At 49.4% G+C, this 19,494-nt stretch overlaps 1 protein-coding gene across 3 annotated transcripts in view; it reads left to right on the top strand.

The window, feature by feature from the left end:
- The window catches only part of SLC6A20 (solute carrier family 6 (proline IMINO transporter), member 20), a 39,541-nt gene extending 32,626 nt beyond the window's left edge, over positions 1-6,915 (top strand). For 2 of the 3 annotated variants that reach the window (XM_011952659.1, XM_011952662.1), the window contains 3 exons: positions 1,454-1,613; positions 4,804-4,969; positions 5,699-5,938. In XM_011952659.1, the coding sequence (XP_011808049.1) occupies positions 1,454-1,613; positions 4,804-4,969; positions 5,699-5,848 (476 nt within the window). In that variant the 3' untranslated portion in view covers positions 5,849-5,938. Of the gene's footprint in view, positions 1-1,453; positions 1,614-4,803; positions 4,970-5,698 lie in introns of all 3 variants that reach the window. The other variant, XM_011952660.1, reaches the window with a different exon arrangement.
- The last annotated feature ends 12,579 nt before the right edge of the window (positions 6,916-19,494 follow it).

The raw sequence follows: 19,494 nt of genomic DNA, 5'->3' as shown, positions 1-19,494 counted from the left end.
TGATGCCTGGCTAATTTTTGTATTTTTAGTAGAGACAGGGTTTCACCGTGTTGGCCAGGCTGGTCTCAAACTCCTGACCTCAAGTGATCTACCTGCCTCAGCCTCCCAAAGTACTGGGATTACAGGCATGAGTCATTGCGCCTGGCCTTCCTGTTCTTGAATTTCATATGAACGAAGTCCTGTTGTACATACTCTGCACCTATTTTCTTCACTCAGAATCTACCTGTGAGATCCACTCATGTTTCGAGCAGTGATCATCTGCCCCTTTATCTGCCTATATAATAATCCATTGTAAGATCACATACCAGTTTCTTTATCCATTCTGCTGTTGATGGACATTTCAGTTCTTAGGAAATGAGCTGGCTTTTCCAATTACATCTCTCATGGTTTCATTCCCTGGCCCATCTGCAACCAGAGTGCCTCGAGGACGCTGTGGCCTACACCTCTGCCTCTGAAGACACCATTCCTCCACATTCCTCCACAAATCAAACCCAGCTCCCAGGCCATCTCCTTCAAGCCCCGACCACTCCAGTTGGAGTTGCCCCCACCTCTTCAGAGTCCAGCAGCACTTAGCCCCCCTCCTCGGACCTGGTCTCTGTAGCCAACACTAGGTGTGCCTGTAGCCCTCGGCCAGCACATGGTCCCTTTCTCCTTGTGTGTCCCCGTCAGGATGGCAGGAGGGCTCGGTAGCTAGCAGCGTACGGTGTGGTAGTGGAAAGGGCAGGTGTGGGCTCTAGACTCAGACACGCATGGGGTCCCCAGGGGAGGCAACTGGAGGAGCCTGGGATGAAGGCCCAGGTTCTGGAGGCTAAAGGGCCTGGGTCTGAATCCTCACTCTGCCACTGACGTGCTACGGGACGTCGGGGGAGCCTTGGACATCTCTGAGCCTTGCCTTCCCATCAGTGAAAGGGGGCTCCAGACACCTGCCTCAGAGGCCCAAGGGTCCAATGCATTGCAAGTGCCTGGCACGTGGGAGGATCTTGGTGGACATGTGTCTCTTCCCCACCCCACCCCCTTCTTGGTGGATGCAAGTCCTCTCTAGGAAGTCCTTATGGGGCCACCCCATGTTCAAGCCTCCTTCCCTGATTCTTTTCTCATAAGCTCCAGGGCTGAGTTGTTGGGATAAACAGAGAGGGTTATCATTGCAGACCCACAGCCTGGGGGGCATCCTGGAATGGCAGTGCCCACCACGTCTGCTTGTTCATTGAGCTTGAAGCTCTGCCTTCCCTGCCGGGTAGCTCAGTGAGTCAACATCAGTGACTCCTGCTGACACACTTTGGGACACCGTTGTGCCCGCTGCCCCACACACATGGCACACACTTTCAGAGAGTCTAACCCACGATAGCTCTTTCAACCCATGTGGATGAACCAGTGGCCCTGCTGTCCCTTAGAGAACTGGTGAGCAGCAGTGGGGGGTTTCGGGCAGGTGAGCAGCTGGTCTTGTGGCCCCCAGGTCTGGTGTGCCTTGTCAACTGTGCCATCGGCATGGTGTTCACCATGGAGGCTGGGAACTACTGGTTTGATATATTCAACGACTACGCAGCCACACTGTCCCTGCTGCTCATCGTGCTGGTGGAGACGATTGCCGTGTGCTACGTGTACGGGTTGAGGAGGTGAGGAGGCCCAGGACCCCTAGTTGCACAGGGAAAACACAGCCACAGAGGCCACACCCCTCAAGGAAAACAGCTGTTTCTTGATACACATCTTCACCTCTTCCTTAAGCTTGGCATCGTTACTCAATGTTTGTTCTTTGTCCACAGATCTCAGCTAATGCTCTGCCCCTATTCCACACTCAGTTTGCTTCAGTGAATATCTTTCTCTCTATTCCCTGTACTTTTGCTTTGTATCACAGGATGTTTTAGGGTTGACCCTGCTGGACCCCCACAGCTTACTGGGGCAGGGAATTGTGCCTCCAGGCACTGGATGCTCTGATCATCGGCCAACATCAGTATTTTCCCAGAACCCTGGCCAAAGTGCAGTTGGTAACTTAGACCTTAGAAAATTTGGCAGATTGAAAATTTTGTCAGTGAGGTTCTCAATCCCAGTGCACAGCACTGGACTGGAATGTTTTAATTCTCCCCAGGTGATGGAATGTGCAGCTGAGGCAAGAGCCACCGGTCTAGAGCAGCCTTCAAACTCGAGTGTGCCTCAGAGTCCCTTGGGCTGGTCAAACGCAGCTGCGGGACTCACACCCAAGGTTCTGATCAGGCAGGCCTGGGGAGGGCCAAGAATTCACATTTCTAGCAGGTTCCCAGATGAGTCTGGCACCCACACTTTGCGAATCACTGGCCTAGAGAGCTTTGCTACCCCAAGTGTGGTCCCTAGAGCGGGAGCAGCAGCAACAAGGTGCTCGTTGGGACTGCAGAAGCTCGGACCCACCCCGTCCTGCTGAATCAGAGCCTACCTCTTCGCGCTCTGTCCAGGGGGCCTGAGGCACATCACAGTTTGGGCAGAGCTGCTCGAGTGGGCACCGGTTTGGGCGAGGAGGCTGTGCCACGTTGTTTTCTGTCCTCTTCCCCAGTCTTTTTGATCCTCCATGCTGGTTCGGGGTGGGGAGGGAGACATTGACAACACTCTGGGAAGCAGGCATCCCTGAAGCAGCATTCCCCGCTATGTCCCTGCAAAGGCCAGGGTCCTGTGCCATGCTGAGGAATCTCCCATGGTCCATTCGTTTCAGGACATAAGTTAAACAAAGCCAAATCGATGTCTTTCCCGTACGACTTCTCAGAGTCTTAAAGACAGTTATGGATCCCAAAGAGAGGGTTAGAATTGCAGCATTTCCAGACTTACTTGGTCAAGGAATGCCTTTTCACCCTCCTCTCACCCCAGTCCCACCCTTAGCTACTAACATTTCGAGGACACTAGTGTTAGGGGGACCAACTCTCCCTGTTTCCCCAGGATTGAGGGGTTTTCTGGGACGTGGAACTTTCAGTGCTAAAACTGGGAAAATCCCTGGTCACCTAGGAAATGCCAGTCTGGAGGGAGAAAGAGATTGGTCACTGAGAGGGTGAGTGTTTCAGGATAAAAAGAGAAGGTTGGGAGAGAGGAACAGAACCTAGGGCCCACTGGAAGTCACTAGATGGGTGAGGGGCACAAGTCCATCAAAAAGGGGCTGGCGAAGGAGATGTTGTAGGTGGACTGACTGTGTACGTGGTAGGTGGGGAGTGCTTCGGCTTGCTCAGGGGACACCGCCATCTAGTGACCACCCAGCGACAGTGTCCTGGGGCTTTTCTGCAGCCAGCTCTTCCCAACTTTCTCCATCCAGGAAAGCGGGGGATAATGGGGGTGTGAAGGGACAAGAGGACCCCCAACACTTTTTCACCTGTCCGATTTTTGAAATCCTCAGATTTCCATGTCACATACATGAGCCTTCATGGCCTACAGCCTAGAGTCCCACTAAGTCAGCAGCAGCAAAGGGCAGGTGGTGATCTCCGCACAGCCTTGCATGGACACCCAGGACATGCAGCAGGTCCCAGGGAGGGAGGGGCTGTGGCTGCAGCCGGTGACGTCACACCCACACCACCCCAGCCCCTCCCGCCAAGGCTGCCTCTCCCGCTGTACCGAGCAGGTTTAAAGGCTCTGGGCCGGAGGCAGGAGGCCAACCCAGGTTCTGGGCCTGGCCTTTACCAAGCCCTAAGGCAGATGGCATCGCAACTCTGGGCCTTGGTTCGTCCTGTGTGAAATGGGGAGTTTTGTTGGGCCAACATCTCCCAAAGTGCCAAAGATACTTTTTTTTTTTTTTTTTTTTAAGACGGAGTCTCGCTCTGTCGCCGGGACTGGAGTGCAGTGGCTGGATCTCAGCTCACTGCAAGCTCCGCCTTCCGGGTTTACGCCATTCTCCTGCCTCAGCCTCCCAAGTAGCTGGGACTACAGGCGCCCGCCACCTCGCCCGGCTAGTTTTTTTTTTTTTGTATTTTTTAGTAGAGACGGGGTTTCACTGTGTTAGCTAGGATGGTCTCGATCTCCTGACCTCGTGATTCGCCCGTCTCGGCCTCCCAAAGTGCTGGGATTACAGGCTTGAGCCACCGTGCCCGGCCCAAAGATACTTTTTATACTGTGTATGTGTACTCAAAAATACGTGTCCTTAGCCTGTCAAGTCTATGAGAAACTGGCTGCTGTTGTGTTGTTGCTAAATGTAGGTTTAAAAGTAAAGAAGAGGGAAAAGAGAGAGCTACAGGCATGATGGAGATGGTGATGGTGGCTGTGGGCAACGCCTTTGGGCCTCACTGCCCTGGCCACTCTAGACCAGCTCCAACAGGCCAGGGCTACAGAAAGGCCTTCAGTCCGAGGTTGGCTCTTCTTCTGTCCCAGCAAACCTGCTCTGGTTTCAGAGGACCAAGTGATTCTGCTCCGTGGTGTTTCTACTGGGAAAGGGAGTCACTGATTGACAGCAGCGGGCTGGGTTGGGGGGTGGGCAAAGCTGCCCAAGAAGCCCCTGTCATTGATGACCAGCCCAACACATGTCCCTCCCCTGCTGCCTGTGCTCACCATTCCTGGAAGCTGCCCTCTGGGCTATGCCAGCAACCTTCATCTGAAGGCTGGCACTAGGAAGGCATCTTCTGATGTCCACTATCCACAGGGTGCTTGCTCTGCCACCCTTCCTGGGCAGTCTCAGCCCTTCTCCCCTCCCTACCACAGCACTACTCTCTCAAGAAAGTGTCATAGAGGAGTCCAGTGGCCAAACTCAGACATCAGTTACCACCTAGAACAGAATGTTCCTTTGTGAATAGGGACGGGTAAGCTGGAGACCCTCACCTCCGCAGCCTGGATAATCCAGACTTTCTCTCCCTGTTTTCCAAATAGATTTGAAAGTGACCTTAAGGCCATGACCGGCCGAGCTGTGAGCTGGTACTGGAAGGTGATGTGGGCTGGCGTAAGCCCACTACTGATTGTCAGCCTCTTTGTCTTCTACCTGAGTGACTACATCCTCACCGGGACCCTGAAGTACCAAGCCTGGGATGCCTCCCAGGTATCTGCTGTCTCTGTAGGGCTGGCACTGGGCCCCCATGGTCACCCAAAAGCATGGGCCATTCGTTTCCTGAAACCAGGGAACTATTTCCATAGTGTGGGTAGGTTATTTGTCACGACATGGAAATATCAATGAGGCATTTTAGAAATAGCCCAGGACAGAGGAGCTGGGCTTTGAGTTTTTGGGTATATGCTTCAGTGGAGCAAGAGGAAGGCACTGCGCCAGAGCTTCCCCATCGAAGCTGTCCCCTGGACGCTGAGAAAAACTCCTGCTGCAAAGGCGCCAGCTCCTGCCTCCTGAGCAGCGCCACCCTCTGTGCCCACCACAGCAGACAGCACTCATAGAGAACATTGCTACCTTCATGGAAAGTTCCATTCCGGGCTAACAGTAGTCCCCTACATTTTAGGTGCCCTGAATGTTGCCTTAGACGTAAGGTGCTTGATTATTACCATGGTTATTCATTATGGGTAGCTCCAAACAATAGCTCTACACCCACTGGTTCAAGTAGTTACTATTATTCCTAGTTTATGGAAGAAAAAGGTGAGGATGGTTAGGCTCCTGGCACATGTGCTAGTGAATTGCAGAGCTGGTGGCCCCAGGAGTAAGGATACCGGCCCCACATGCTCTCTGCCCACGTCACACTGCCTCCCCATCACGGGTGGCGGCCCTGAGGCCCGGGGCAGTGCTCTCAGCAGGTGCTCTCTGCTGACACTCAGTCTCTCCTTTCAGGGCCAGCTTGTGACCAAAGATTACCCGGGCTATGCACTGGCTGTCATCGGGCTGCTTGTGGCCTCCTCCACCATGTGCATCCCCCTGGTGGCCCTGGGGACTTTTGTTCTGCATCACCTCAAGAGGGGAGACGCGGCCTCCGTGGCCTGAGATGTGGGCTTCCCAGCCGCTCACAGTTTTACAGATACTATTTACAGGCAGAAACTCCTCTGCTGCTTTTTCAAATGCTTAAGCCAGAAGTGCTCAGCCCGTCAACTTCCTGAGTGTCTAAACAAGATGAGGAAGGTGTGCAGGAAGAAGACTCCCTTAGGAGAATACACACCCTCCGGAGACTGCCCTTCCTCCCCGTCACCTGCCTCCTCATCATCGAAGGGGGCGGGCTATGAAAGCCAGTCTCAAAGATAACAGTGGTCCTTCATTCCAGGAAAGTCCTAGAATTAGGGCACATGGCAAACTGAAATATCACTATAATTCTTATGGGACCAAATTTAAGCAATTTTTGTTTTTGGCTGAAGAGACACCAAAATATTAGAGGACAAATATTTTTAGATCCACTTAAGGAGTTTCAAAGTGCCTAAGATGACATATTTGTCACTGGTGCAAAATTAATTATCTTCTTTTTTGAGTTGTAGTGAATATGCAATTTCTGTGTTCCCCTTCCACCCTTTAAATCTTAGGATGACAGGTTATAAAGAAAGAAGATCTTTGTTTGGGACCCCCAAAGGGAACCTTTCTCTAAGTTCTCTGACAGTGGGTCCAGGACCAGACCTTTCTACAAAAAATTGCCCCAACGACAGTTTGCAACCCCAAACCACATTAGAAGTCTGAGCAGACATCCCTCCGTGGTGTCTTGGCGCATTGGAAAAGGAGTCAGGAGCCACTGTGAGGATGAAAGTGGATCTCAGCTGGGCATAGTGGCTCACCTTGACTCCCAAGGTGCTCACGCCTGTAATCCCAGCACCTTGGGAGTCAAGGCAGGTGGATCACTTGAGGTCAGGAGTTCGAGGCCAGCCTGGCCAACATGGCGAAACCCCGTTTCTACTAAAAATACAAAAAAAAATTAGCTGGGAGTGGTGGCACAGGCCTGTAATCCCAGCTAGTCCAGCTGCTGAGGCAAGAGAATCATTTGAACCTAGGAGGTGGCGGTTGCAGTGAGCTGAGATCATGCCACTGCACTCTAGTCTGGGTGACAGAGCAAGACTCTGACTCAAAAAAAAGAAGTGGATCTGACCTTCCCATAGGCTTAATATTACATTTGGACATCGTGGCCAACTCTAGCAAGACCACAATACCACTTACAATTCATTTTAAATGATTCATCTGTACATAAGTTTTCTGAAATGTATATAATTCAAACAGAGCATCTTGTAGCTGAAGATACACCGTATCTATGATATCACATTAGTCCCTGTGGGGAAAAGACAGAGAGATCAGACTGTTACTGTGTCTATGTAGAAAAGGAGGACATAAGAAACTCCATTTTGATCTGTACTAAGAAACATTGTTTCTGCTTTGAGATGCTGTTAACCTGTAACTTTAGCCCCAACCCTGTGCTCACAGAAATATGTGCTGTATGGAATCAAAGTTTAATGGATTTAGGGCTGTGCAGGATGTGCCTTGTTAGCAATATGTTCACAGGCAGTATGTTTGGTAAAACTCATCGCCATTCTCCATTCTCGATTAACCAGGGACACAGTGCACTGCGGAAAGCCACAGGGACCTCTGCCCAAGAAAGCCTGGGTATTGTCCAAGGTTTCCCCCACTGAGACAGCCTGAGATATGGCCTCATGGGAAGGGAAAGACCTGACCATTCCCCAGCCTGACACGCGTAAGGGGTCTGTGCTGAGGGGGAGTAGCGAAAGAGGGAGGCCTCTTCGCGGTTGAGATAAGAGGAAGGCTTCTGTCTCCTGCTCGTCCCTGGGAATGGAATGTCTCGGTGTGAAGCTGACCATTTCCATTCGTTCTATTCTGAGACAGGAGAAAACCACCCTGTGGCTGGAGGCGAGCTATGCTGGCGGCAATACGGCTCTGTTACTCTTTGCTACACTGAGATGTTTGGGTAGAGAGAAACATAAATCTAGCCTATGTGCACATCCGGGCACAGTACCTTCCCTTGGACTTATTCATGATACAGATTCCTTTGCTCACATATTTCCCTGCTGACCATTTCCCCACCTGTTGCGCTGCTACACTCCTCTCATGAAGATAGTAAAAATAATGATCAATAAATACTGAGGGAACTCAGAGGCCAGCGCTATTGCGGGTCCTCTGTATGCTGAGCTTCGGTCCCCTGGGCCCACTGTTCTTTCTCTATGCTTTGTCTCTGTGTCTTATTTCTTTTCTCAGTCTCTCGTCCCACCTGATGAGAAATATCCACAGGTGTGGAGGGGCTGGCCCCCTTCAAGTCCACCCTGAGAATTTCTTTTTTTAACTGCAATAAAGTAGGTCAAGGTAACCCCTAAAGTGAGCGGGTCCCTTCCTGCGCTAACGTCCAGCGCTTCCTTGAGATTATGGAATTCTGGAGAGTCTCTGTGGATATATTTGCACAGATATCTTTGAAGACACAAACAAACACTGACCTGGGACATTGGCCAGAGATGTCTTTTTATTTTTATGCTGTAAAATTCTCTTATAGCAAAAATAGGCTTTAGAAAGGTCTTCTACTGTCTTCAGCAACCGTCTCATCAATACTGCTAGCTTCACCTGATTGTCCAGTTATCAAAAGACCACTTGACTTTCAAATGTATGAGCCAGCACGTACCCCATGGATTCAATCTTCTTATCAGGTGGTTCTTTTATGTCAAAAAAAAACCTGCTGTCAAGGCTTGAAGAGTGCGCACACCCAGTGGCAAACACAGCACCGAGTCTGCTCTGAATCCTGGAGGGTCTGGCCCTCCTCTCGACCCCCACTCACGGTCACTGTCTTACAACTCAGGGCCACCTGGGATCAGCCATCAGTCAGGGTGTGTAAGCCTTGAACACCAGGTAGCCTCAGGAATGAAAAGATGAATGTCCTATATCACAACCTTACTCAGTGTCCCCACCTTGCAGCCCATTCCAACCACTGGAGCATTTAAAACTCCAGATGCCCACACCACACCCTGGGGCCACCCATCAGACCTTCTGGAAGCAAGACCTGGGCCTCCATAGCCCCCAGAACTCCCTAGGTGATTGCAATGTGCAGCCAAATCGAGAGGACCCCTTTAAAAAATAAAGAATATGGGTGGTACATTGAGGAATATTTTCGTTTTATAAAATGGCTTAAAAATTTGAAAGTATTTTTGGGCTGGACGCAGTGGCTCATGCCTGTAATCCCAGCACTTTGGGAGGCCAAGGCGGGAGGATCACGAGGTCAGGAGATCCAGACTATCCTGGCTAACATGGTGAAACCTTGTTAATAAAAATACAAAAGTCTGTAGTAAAAATACAAAAAATTAGCCGGGCGTGGTGGTGCGCGCCTGTAGTCCCAGCTACTCAGGAGACTGAGGCAGGAGAATGGCATGAACCCAGGAGGTGGGGCTTGCAGTGAACCAAGATCGCGCCACCGCACTCCAGCCTGGGCGACAGAGCGAGACTCCCATCTCAAAACAAAAACAAACAAACAAAAATAAATAAATTTTAAAAAAGCATTTTTGAGCATTTCCAATTATATGGAAGAGCTACTTCTACAGAATAGTTTCTGCTCATGGAACTCAAACAGATGAAGCACCACTGTTACAGAATAATGTGCTCCAGATGAAAATGTCTCGTTTCTGTGAATTTCATGAAGAGCAGAACATTTCTCAAGAATCCTCTTGAGCCAGTAATCAATCCTGTCTCAAAAAGTGTTCTTAGCCATTTCCTAGGTACTGCACAAAAGTGGCCATGTCGACATTGGTCCATCCACCCTCCAATAAGCTGGAGAGAAAAAAGGACATTCCATCCCTGTGCCCTTAGTAGTCGCCATGGCGTAATGGCCAGATCATGGACTCTGGAAAGTTTTCTGTTTTTACTGGAAACATAGTAAACCTTGATTTAGCTCCAAGAAATTGAGTAGGGAAATATTTGTTTTTTAGCAATTGTCATAGTGAATAAAACTCTAAGCAAGTGTATCTACAGTTTTTTGGTTTTGGGTTTGCTTTTGTCACTTACTGGATACAGTTTAAGACCTCTCTCAACACAAGATTTTCCTCATGTAGAAACACAAGCTAATTTTGAAAAAGTGGAAAATAAGAGGAGGAAAATCCATCCAAATTTTTTTTCCACCACGCTTTTCCGCATAACCTCCTCATGTAACCCGTGAGACCGCACCAATGCAACGGATGAAGTCTATCATGGGAAGATGAGACAGTCCACAAGAAAAGTTAGAAAAAATTTTCTAATTGGCCAGATTTAAAACAGAATGTGAGCCCCTTGGAATTGCTGTAGAATCTTGCCACTCCTTTTGAGAGTATCCCGGGCAGTCTTGCCCATCTCAGCGTCTCTTTTTGGCCAGGGCCGTACAGAACCACATTAGGTTTGAATGTGACCTCAGAGCCTCGCCTGAGGGGGAGGAGTGTGTAAACTGTTGTATTTGATTTTTGTATGAGTTACTTTGCATGGAAAAATTAACTTATGCCACTTTATAGGTAGAAAAGCTGGGGTAAAGAATGAAATAAGCCAATTTTCTGCCCTATATCAGTCAGGGGAAGAAAAAAATAACAGATTTACACATCCCTTTGCAAGGCAAAAAGTGCATCTAGAAATAGGAAATTCTTAACCTGAATTTCCTGACCAGTCTCTTACATGTGGATCACTTTTCTATTATTCACCCTCCTGCAGAGTGGGTGGATCAGGCTTTTTTGAGATCACCCAACTAGTATATTACAAACCAGTCCCTTGGTATGCGCCGGGGCAATGGTGAACAGGATAGACACAGTCGCTGGCCTTTATGGCACTTACATTCTGGAAAAGGAGAGAGACAATGATACATAACAAATAGATGATATGATTATAGACTGTGATCATGTCTAAGAAGCAAATAAATGGCCCGATGTGGTGGTGTTAACAGGACAGTACTTTAAGCGGTTGAGGAGCTTTGTGAACTGAAATTTGAAGAATGAATGAGTCATTAAAATTCCTAGAAGGTCTATCCAGGAGAGGTGACAGCAGGTGCAAAGGCCCTGAAGAGGGAAAGAGCAGAGAGGAGGCCTGTGGTTGGAATGGGAAAGTGAGTGATGGGAAGTGAGCTTGGAGGAGTGAGCAGGGGTCAGATCACGTAAGGCCTTGCAGGCCACAGCAAGGAGCTTCATTTTCCTTGAAGAGAAACAGAATGCCACTGAAGGTTCACTGTGGGGTCTGGCAAGATCTGATTTATATTTGAAAGATCACTGTTGCCACGGAGGATGGATGGGAGCGGGGCATAAGGGGAAGCTGGAAAATCACTCCAGAAGCTACTGTAGTAAACCCATGGAAGATGACGGCAGCATGGACGTGGGAATGGATATGGAGAAAAATAGGCAAGCTTGAGCTATACTTTGGAGGGAAAGTTGCCAAGTCTTGCTGCTGGGTTGGATGCCCAGCTAAGGGAAAGGGGGCTAAAGAGCTTCACCTGCTGGGTGGATACTGGTGCCATTTCCGGAGATGAGGAAAGTGGGGAACAGAGCTGGCCTACAGAGTAAAACTCAGGAGTGGTTTGACCATGTGAGGTTTGAGATGTCTGTGAATCAGGTGGAAATATCCACTAACCTGTTGAACATAAGAATCTGGAGATTGGGTTATGTCTGGGTTAGAGATATAAATTTGGGAGTCACAGTGGAGAGATGTTATTTAAAGTCACAGGTCTAAATGAGGTCATCCAGGGTGAGTATACATGAAGAGGGCCTGCGACCAAGGCCTACAGGAACTCCAACGTGTTTTCAGACATGGCCACATGTGCTTTTCCACCTCTCCCATGGAGGGATAGGGTCTGTGTATTTAGGTGGGCTTGTGACTGCTTCAACCAAAAGAATATGATAGAAGGGACACCATTTGACATTCAAGGCTAGATCATGTGGCCATGCAGCTTCAACCTGGTTTGCCGGAACATTCACTTGGGGAGCCCCAAGTTGCCATGAATGAAGGCCCACCACCCTGACGCTGCTGTACTCCAGCTCACAGGACCAGCTCAGTCCACCTTCCAGCCACACCTGGGCACCAGACTAGCTTGGGCCAGACAGACCAGCCCATCTGTTAAATGAATGCCACTGAGTGACCTCCATCAGTGCCATCTGGAACAGAAGAATCACCCAGCCAAGCTATGGCTGAATTCCTGACTCACAGCATTGTAAAGTAGAGAGGAGGGATCAACAGGGAATGGAGCAGCCAGGTGTGGTGGCTCACGCCTGTCATCCCAACACTGGGAGGCCCAGGCCAGCGGATTGCTTGAGCCCAGGAATTCGAGACCAGCCTGGGCAACATGGCAAAACCTTGTCTCTACAAAAAATACAAAAATTAGCCAAGCCTGGTGATGCATGCCTGGAGTCCCAGCTATTCGGGAGGCTGAGGTGAGAGAGTCACTTGAGCCTGGGAAGCAGAGGTTGTACCACTGCGCTCCAGCCTGGGTGACAGAGCAAGACCCTGTCTCAAAACAAAAAACAAAAACAAAACCCAGGAGAGTGTGGTCGCAGAAGCTCAGAGAGAACATCCTAAATTCTGCTAAACATGACTTACCGCTTATACTTTCTACTTTTCCTAATGTCAGTCTATATTTGAACCCAACTCTAATAGGAGCTTGATTTAGGACATAAAATGTTAACACAGTATTTTAGTGAATGATACTTTAGGTTTGTACAACTAGAAAAAGGGGCAATAGGCATGCATCACTGAAAATGGTGAGTGGAGAAAGATGAACACCTGGACTTTTGGCTGAACAAAAACAAAAAGCAAATTCATGCTCAGAATAATCTATCAAGGCAAGTGTTAGGAACAAACAGACCATCTAACTCCTTCACCTGGGACCAGGGAATTCACTTAAACATGTCACAGCTCCTTACTAATTGGTCCCCCCAGTGAGATCACATCATGCAGCCTCTACATGGATGTCCAGCCCGGAGGAACAAGGCCAGAGGCAGGAAAGTATGAGAGCTGGACATCAAGGAAGACTCCCCACTCGTAGACTCACCCGGATCTCTCAGCAGGTGAGTGCAGATGTGCATGTGTGTGTGCATGGATCTTAGGGAACTGCCACCTGGATAAGAATTTTAAAATTTATCATCAAGGTGCCATCAGATTCAATACTCAAGTGAGGTCCAAATAGACTATAGCCCATGTTTTTCAGCTTCAAGCCCAGAGTAGTCACCTCCATGCTGGCCTTTCACAAAATGAATCCCATGAAGGCTGGTCCTATGAGATGCTCTAGGAACAAAAGATTCCACAGGCTACAAAGTTTGGGTGCTACTGCACGGTAGATACCTCCTCCAGGAGAGTCACTTTTCAAACCTCTGACAAGTACTGCAGGTTAGATAACTCTGTGTAATCCAGGGTTTGCAAACAGTTCTCACCACAGATCCACTGTCAGAAAACAAGTGTTAACACAGAGAACCCACATTACTCCAGAACTGTACTGCAGGTCAGGAAAATGCATGACATCAAGCTCTCTGCCTAACAGACTGAGGAACCCAGAGCTCACGGCAGCGACAGAACCATCCTGCAAGATGCGTTCTCAGCAGTGAAAACATACCGGCAAATAGATGAGAATAGAAAGCCCCAACACCCACAAGTAGAGCGGACTTGAGAGACGATAGGGTGGCACTGCAGACCAGGAGGGACAAGATTCAACAACATTCTCGGCAACTGGATAACTCTAGAGGAAAAAGAACGCTGGACTCTGTCAGATGACATCATATTGTCTTACATAAGCACAAAATGAGCTAGGAAAACACTGGTCAATTCAACACCATTTTTGCACTTCGTTCATCAAAAGTCATAAGAAAATGAAAAGACAAGTTAAAGACAGAGAAGATATTTATAGTATATATAACTAACAAATAATTATTTTCTAAAATATAAAGAATGTCAAAACTATGAAAAGATGCTCAATCTCATTAGTGATCTGAGAAATGCCAAAATTGAGATACGATTTTTATACCTACTGGATTAGAAAGTTAGGAAGTCTGACAGTGCCAAGCATTGATGATAATGTGGAACTGGGAGCAATATGAATGGCACAAGCAATTTAGAAGAGAATTTCATGTTACCTTATATATTTCAGGCTTATAATTCTACCACTGGGCATGGAGCATAGAGAAATAATTTCCGGTGTGAGCTGGAGACATATGCAATGCTTACAGCAGTACTTAGTATAAAAACAAACAACCAAAAACAACCAGAATATTCATCAATGTTAGACTAGACAAAAAATGATTTATGACCATCATAAATAGATCCAAATGAATATATATATTGTAATAGAGTCATTCAAAGTAAACAACAGTTGGCCAGGCAGAGTGGCTAACGCCTGTAATCCCAGCACTTTGGGAGGCTGAGGCAGGTGAATCACTTAAATACAAAAATTAGCTGGGCATGGTGTCGCATGCCTATAATCCCAGCTACTTGGGAGGCTGAGGCAGGAGAATTGCTTGAATCCGGGAGGCAGAAGTTACAGTGAGCTATTGCACCACTGCACTCTAGCCTGGGTGACAGAGAGAGATCCTGTCTCAAACAAATAAACAAACAAACAAATAAACAAGGCAGACAACAATAGGTTGGACTCAAGCTATAACCATCAGTGTAGATGAATCTTAGAACAATGCCGAATTCAAAGGCCAGCTGTATCATGCATATGGAATGATGCCATTTCTAGACACTTCAAAAACAAGCAAAACTAAACAATACAGATATTACATATACATTATATAGATATTACGTATCTAGTGATACATACTATGTGCTAAACTAGGAAGAAATGCAAGGCTAGTGGTCATCTCTGGGAAGATGTAGGGATGGCAGTGGGAAGGAGAGCATGGGTTTCCAAGGTGCAAGTTCTTTTCTCCCCAACCATGCTCCAGATGCCCAAAAGCATACAGAGGAAAACAGTAAAGCTTTAGATTGAGGTGGAATATTGAATTCTTACAAGCTAGGTGCCTTTCCCAACACTTCTTCCAAAGAAGGAAACATAGCCAGGAGTTAAGGATAATAGCAGAGTTGTGCCCTGGCTCTGGGAAACTCAAGTAGCTGCCCTGGATAGGGCGTTCATGGTATGCCTGCTGTGTCTATGTCCCTCGTCTCCCTCCTCCTTTCTTCCCTCCTGCTCTTTCTTTCTGGGGCTAATTTGCTACACAGCATTACATAACCAGAACACCTAGGTCCTAGCATAAGCCCCACCTCCTCCAGGAAGCCACCTGACTACCTCCAGCAATAGCTCTGCACTTCACCTTTGTATTCTCTCCTTACTGACTATGGTCAGCAGACTTCTAAGATGGCCCCCAAAGATTGCCACCTGGTATTCATGCGCTCGTGTTATTCCCCTCCTCTTGAATGAGCTGGACCTAGTGACTTCTAGTGCCTAGAATACAGTAAAAGTAATGGGATAACAATTTCCAGATTAAGTTATAAAAGACACTGTTGGCCAGGTGTGGTGGCCCACGCCTGTAATCCCAGCACTTTGGGAGGCCGAGGTGGGTGAATCACCTGAGGTCAGGAGTTCAAGACCAGCCTGGCCAACATGGTGAAACCCCGTCTCTCCTAAAAATACAAAAATTAGCCAGGCACGGTGGCAGGCGCCTATAATCCCAGCTACTCAGGAGGCTGAGGCAGGAGAATCGCTTGAAGCTGGGAGGAGGAGGTTGCAGTGAGCCGAGATCATGTCATTGTACTCCAGCCTGGGCAACAGAGCGAGACTTCGTCTCAAAAAAAAAAAAAAAAAGAAAGAAAGAAAGAAAGAAGAAAAAAGACACTGTGACTTCCTCCTTGCTAGCAGACTCTCTCTTGCTGACTTGATGAACCAAGTTGCCGTGTTGAACAGGCCCACGTGGCAAGGAATTGAGGTTTTCAGCTAACAGCCAGCAAGTGGAGCAGTCCAGCAGCCCACAAGGAACTGAATCTTGCTGGTATGACTTGGCTGTGTCCTCACCCAAATCTCATCTCGAATTCCCTGTTGTGGGTGGGACCCAGTGGGAGAGAATTTACTCACAGGAGTGGTGTCCCACATACTGTTCTAGTGGTAGTGAATAAGTCTCTCGAGATCTGATGGTTTTATCTGAGGTTTCCATTTTTGAGTCTTCCTCATTCTCTTTTTTTTGCCTGCCACCATCCACGTAAGATGTGACTTGCTCTTCCTTGCCTTCCGCCATGATTGTGAGGCTTCCCCAGCCACTTGGAACTGTAAGTGCAATTAAACTTCTTTCTTTCGTAAATTCCTCAGTCTTGTGTATGTCTTTATCAGCAGCATGAAAACGAACTAATATACCTGCCAACAACGAGAGTGATCTTTAAAGTGGATCCTGCTCCAGCTGAACCTTGACTGGTGCCTGTGGGAGACCCTGAAATGGGGCACAGAGCTAAATCATGCCCAAATTCCTGACCTACAGGAACTGTGAGATGATAAATACGAATAAATATGGGTTGCTTTAAGCCAGTAAGTTTTGGAGTAATTTGTTATGCAGTGATAGATGCACTGAGGTCATTCAGAGCTGGAACGTATCTCACATCCCTTGCAGTCCCTGGTTGGGAGCACAAGGACACCTCATTAATTCTCAAATTAATGACCAAATTTTGAAATTATTTCACTAGGAAACTGGAAAAATGAATTATGGGAAGATAATATTTTAAATATTTAATTTATCCTGATATATATATATATATAAAATTTATCCTCAAGATATATATACATATATAAATATATATATTTTCTGATCCACTGTCAGAAAACAACTGTTAATACAGAGAACCCACATTACTCCAAAAGTGCTCCAAATTTCAGCTGGAGAGAGAGAGAACGAGAGCGAGCACATGGGCATACGGGCAAGCCATTTCCAAGGAATTTCATCTCACTTCCCACATGAATGAGGGTCCTCCTAATGTTACAGGATCTTTGGGGTGTTGGTTTTCTGGCTGGAAACCTCTGTGGTCAGTGGTGCCTTTGCCCGAGTTTTGTTCAAGCCTGCTGGGCTCATTCCACCCACTCAGCCTGCCTGGCTGAGCTCGGCTCACACTACCGGCCTGGATCCCATGCCTGCCAAAGGCAAGTCAGGTATGGAGCAGCAAGGGGTGTGTAAGTGTGGGGTCCAACCACTGCCAGTTAGACACACCAGCTGCTGCAGAGGAGCGGGCAGCTCCAAGTGCTGGCATGGGTGCGGGCTCTCTGCAAGGCTGCAGCTGGACCAGGCATGCACTGCAAACAGCTTCCATGGCTGCCAGTGCCCAAGACAGTGGTGTCCAGAAGTCTGGAGATGCTAGGAACTGCAGGGCCCCAAAGAGGTAGTCACGGCCCTGACTCACTGAACTCCCAGGTCTGGATTCCTCTAAGGGCTGCAGATCTTCTCTCCTTCTCTTTGCGTGCAATGTGGTGAGCAAGGGGCATCTTAGCCCTGTTTGTGTTACAGCTTTTTTTTTTTTTTAATGCGACGGAGTCTCGCTCTGTTGCCCGGGCTGGAGTGCAGTGCCATGGTCTCTGCTCACTGCAAGCTCCGCCTCCCGGGTTCACGCCATTCTCCTGCCTCAGCCTCCCGAGTAGCTGGGACTGCAGGCGACCACCACCATGCCCGGCTAATTTTTTGTATTTTTCGTAGAGATGGGGTTTCACCATGTTAGTCAGGATGGTCTAGATCTCCTGACCTTGTGATCTGCCCGCCTCGGCCTCCCAAAGTGCTGGGATTACAGGCGTGAGCCACCGCGCTGAGCCGTGTTATAGCTCTTTTAGCCTCACCATTTGGCGGGTCCTGAGTTCTTGTCCTGTGGCCAGGAAGAATGAAGTATGTGCACAAGTGTGGATGAGCAAGACAAAGGAGCTTTATCAAGTGATAGAACAGCTCAGAGGAGACCTGCAGGGAGTAGCTCCTTTCTGCAGCCAGGGTGTTCCGACGAGTGTTCAGCTCCTAGCAGAGAGGGCAGCTCCACTCTCCAGGCAGGTCATCCCAACAAGTGTTCAGCTATCAGCAGAGAGGGTAGCTCTTCTCTGCAGCTGGTTGTCCCATTGTCTCTGCTCTGTTTTGGCTGAGCCCAGGGCCTTTATGGGCCTCAGAAGGGAGAAATTGCATGCCAATTGTCCCATGGGCAGCCATAGGTGGGGCCAGAAAAGGCACAGGTGCCCATTCCAGTCAGGTCCATGGAACTGGCAGCCCAGTCCCCAGCCTCCAGGCTGTCCTTGGCCTGAAGGTGGGGCCTCACCAGGGACCCGCCCCCTTCTGCCCAGGAGCCTGTCTGCCTCCTGCAGCCATCCATGGTGCCCAGACTGCTTGCACCAAGGGGCACCTGCAGGTCAGCACCAAGACACCCTTAACCTCCCCTTCGGTTTCCCCTCCCCTCCACCAGTGCTTGTTGGTGCCCAAAGTCCAGAGGGGTCGACGTGGCAGGGGCTGGCGTTTCAGTGTTGCCCCAAGTGTGCACACACCCTGCTGAGCTGTGACAATGCCCGGCTTCAGCCCCAACCCCACTCTGAGATCTGGCTCCTGAAGATGCAGAGTGCAGACACCCCCAGGTCCTGTGCCTGGGAAGGCGAGTCTCTCACCTGCTCCATGAACGTGCAGGCAGCTCTGGCCACGCCTCCTTGCAGACTGGGGTGGGGGTTCCGGTTCCTTGCTGGGCCCATGCGGGCATCTGAAGCAGGAGTGACGTCACCACAAGTTGTTCCCGTGGTCCCAGTGCTCAGAGGTGGCCTGGTGCTCCCCCTTGCCTGGCTCACAGCCCTGCCCAGCAGGGGTGCTTCCAGGAGCAGCCTGCAGGCCCTGAGCCTGGTCCTAGGGAGCATCAGGCTCGGAGGTCACCCCGCTGTGGGGCAGACGCTGGGGATCCGGCCCTGGGAAGCCCTGCGCAGAGCCTCCTCCCAAGGCGCAGGAATCCAGCACCAGTCAGCAGGGGAGGGTGCAGTGGCCATGCCACTGGCTGGGTCCCCAAAGTGAGCACCGCTCCCACTTCCCACTCCAGGCCCCCGAAGGACAGCCCCAGCTCCGTGCCCCAGGCCTGGTCCCCGTGCCTCATGTGCAAACGTGGCACCACCCCAGGCCTAGCTCCGCCTGTGACCCCTCTCTGCCTGCTCCTCCATGCACAATTACACTGCTCCCCCATCGGCAGGCAACTCAGCCTGGCCCCACTGCGGCAGTCCCTAGGCAGACAGGTTCCGGGGGGATCCCTGCGGCAGGCTCCGGGGACTGTCCACCTCCTCCCCACGCCATCCCGCCAACAGCAAGCAACAGTGGTGGTAACGTGGATCAGGGTCCAGAGCAGTGGTGGCTCCAGGCCTGGAGGCAGGACCCACTCAGCCATACAGGGGTTGGGGCGCCGCAGTCGGCTGCCGCAGGGACACAGGGCACAGGGGTCTCACCATCACTACTGCTGCCCCTGCAGCCGCTCCTGACATCACCACTCACATCTCCCTGCCAAGGCCGGCACAATGGCAGCAGCCACTCCAGACAGCCCACTGCTGCCATCACTAGGTACCAATGTGTTCACATCACTATTTCCCTCATGCTGACACCTTCCTGTGGAGGTGTCATTTTCTAATAAGCAATATTTTCCCACATCAGCTGGGATTCATAGCATTTTGAAAAACAAATTACAATTTGAAGGTGGAGGACACCTTTTTATAGACATTACACTTTACTAAGTATTTCCCTGGGTTTCTCTGTAACTAAAAAAAATAA

The sequence above is a fragment of the Colobus angolensis genome, unplaced genomic scaffold (genome assembly GCF_000951035.1).
Source record: "Colobus angolensis palliatus isolate OR3802 unplaced genomic scaffold, Cang.pa_1.0 Scaffold344, whole genome shotgun sequence".
In the NCBI taxonomy this organism is placed as follows: domain Eukaryota; kingdom Metazoa; phylum Chordata; class Mammalia; order Primates; family Cercopithecidae; genus Colobus; species Colobus angolensis.
Note: the sequence above shows the minus strand (reverse complement) of the source record. Positions and strands in the feature narration are given on the sequence as shown.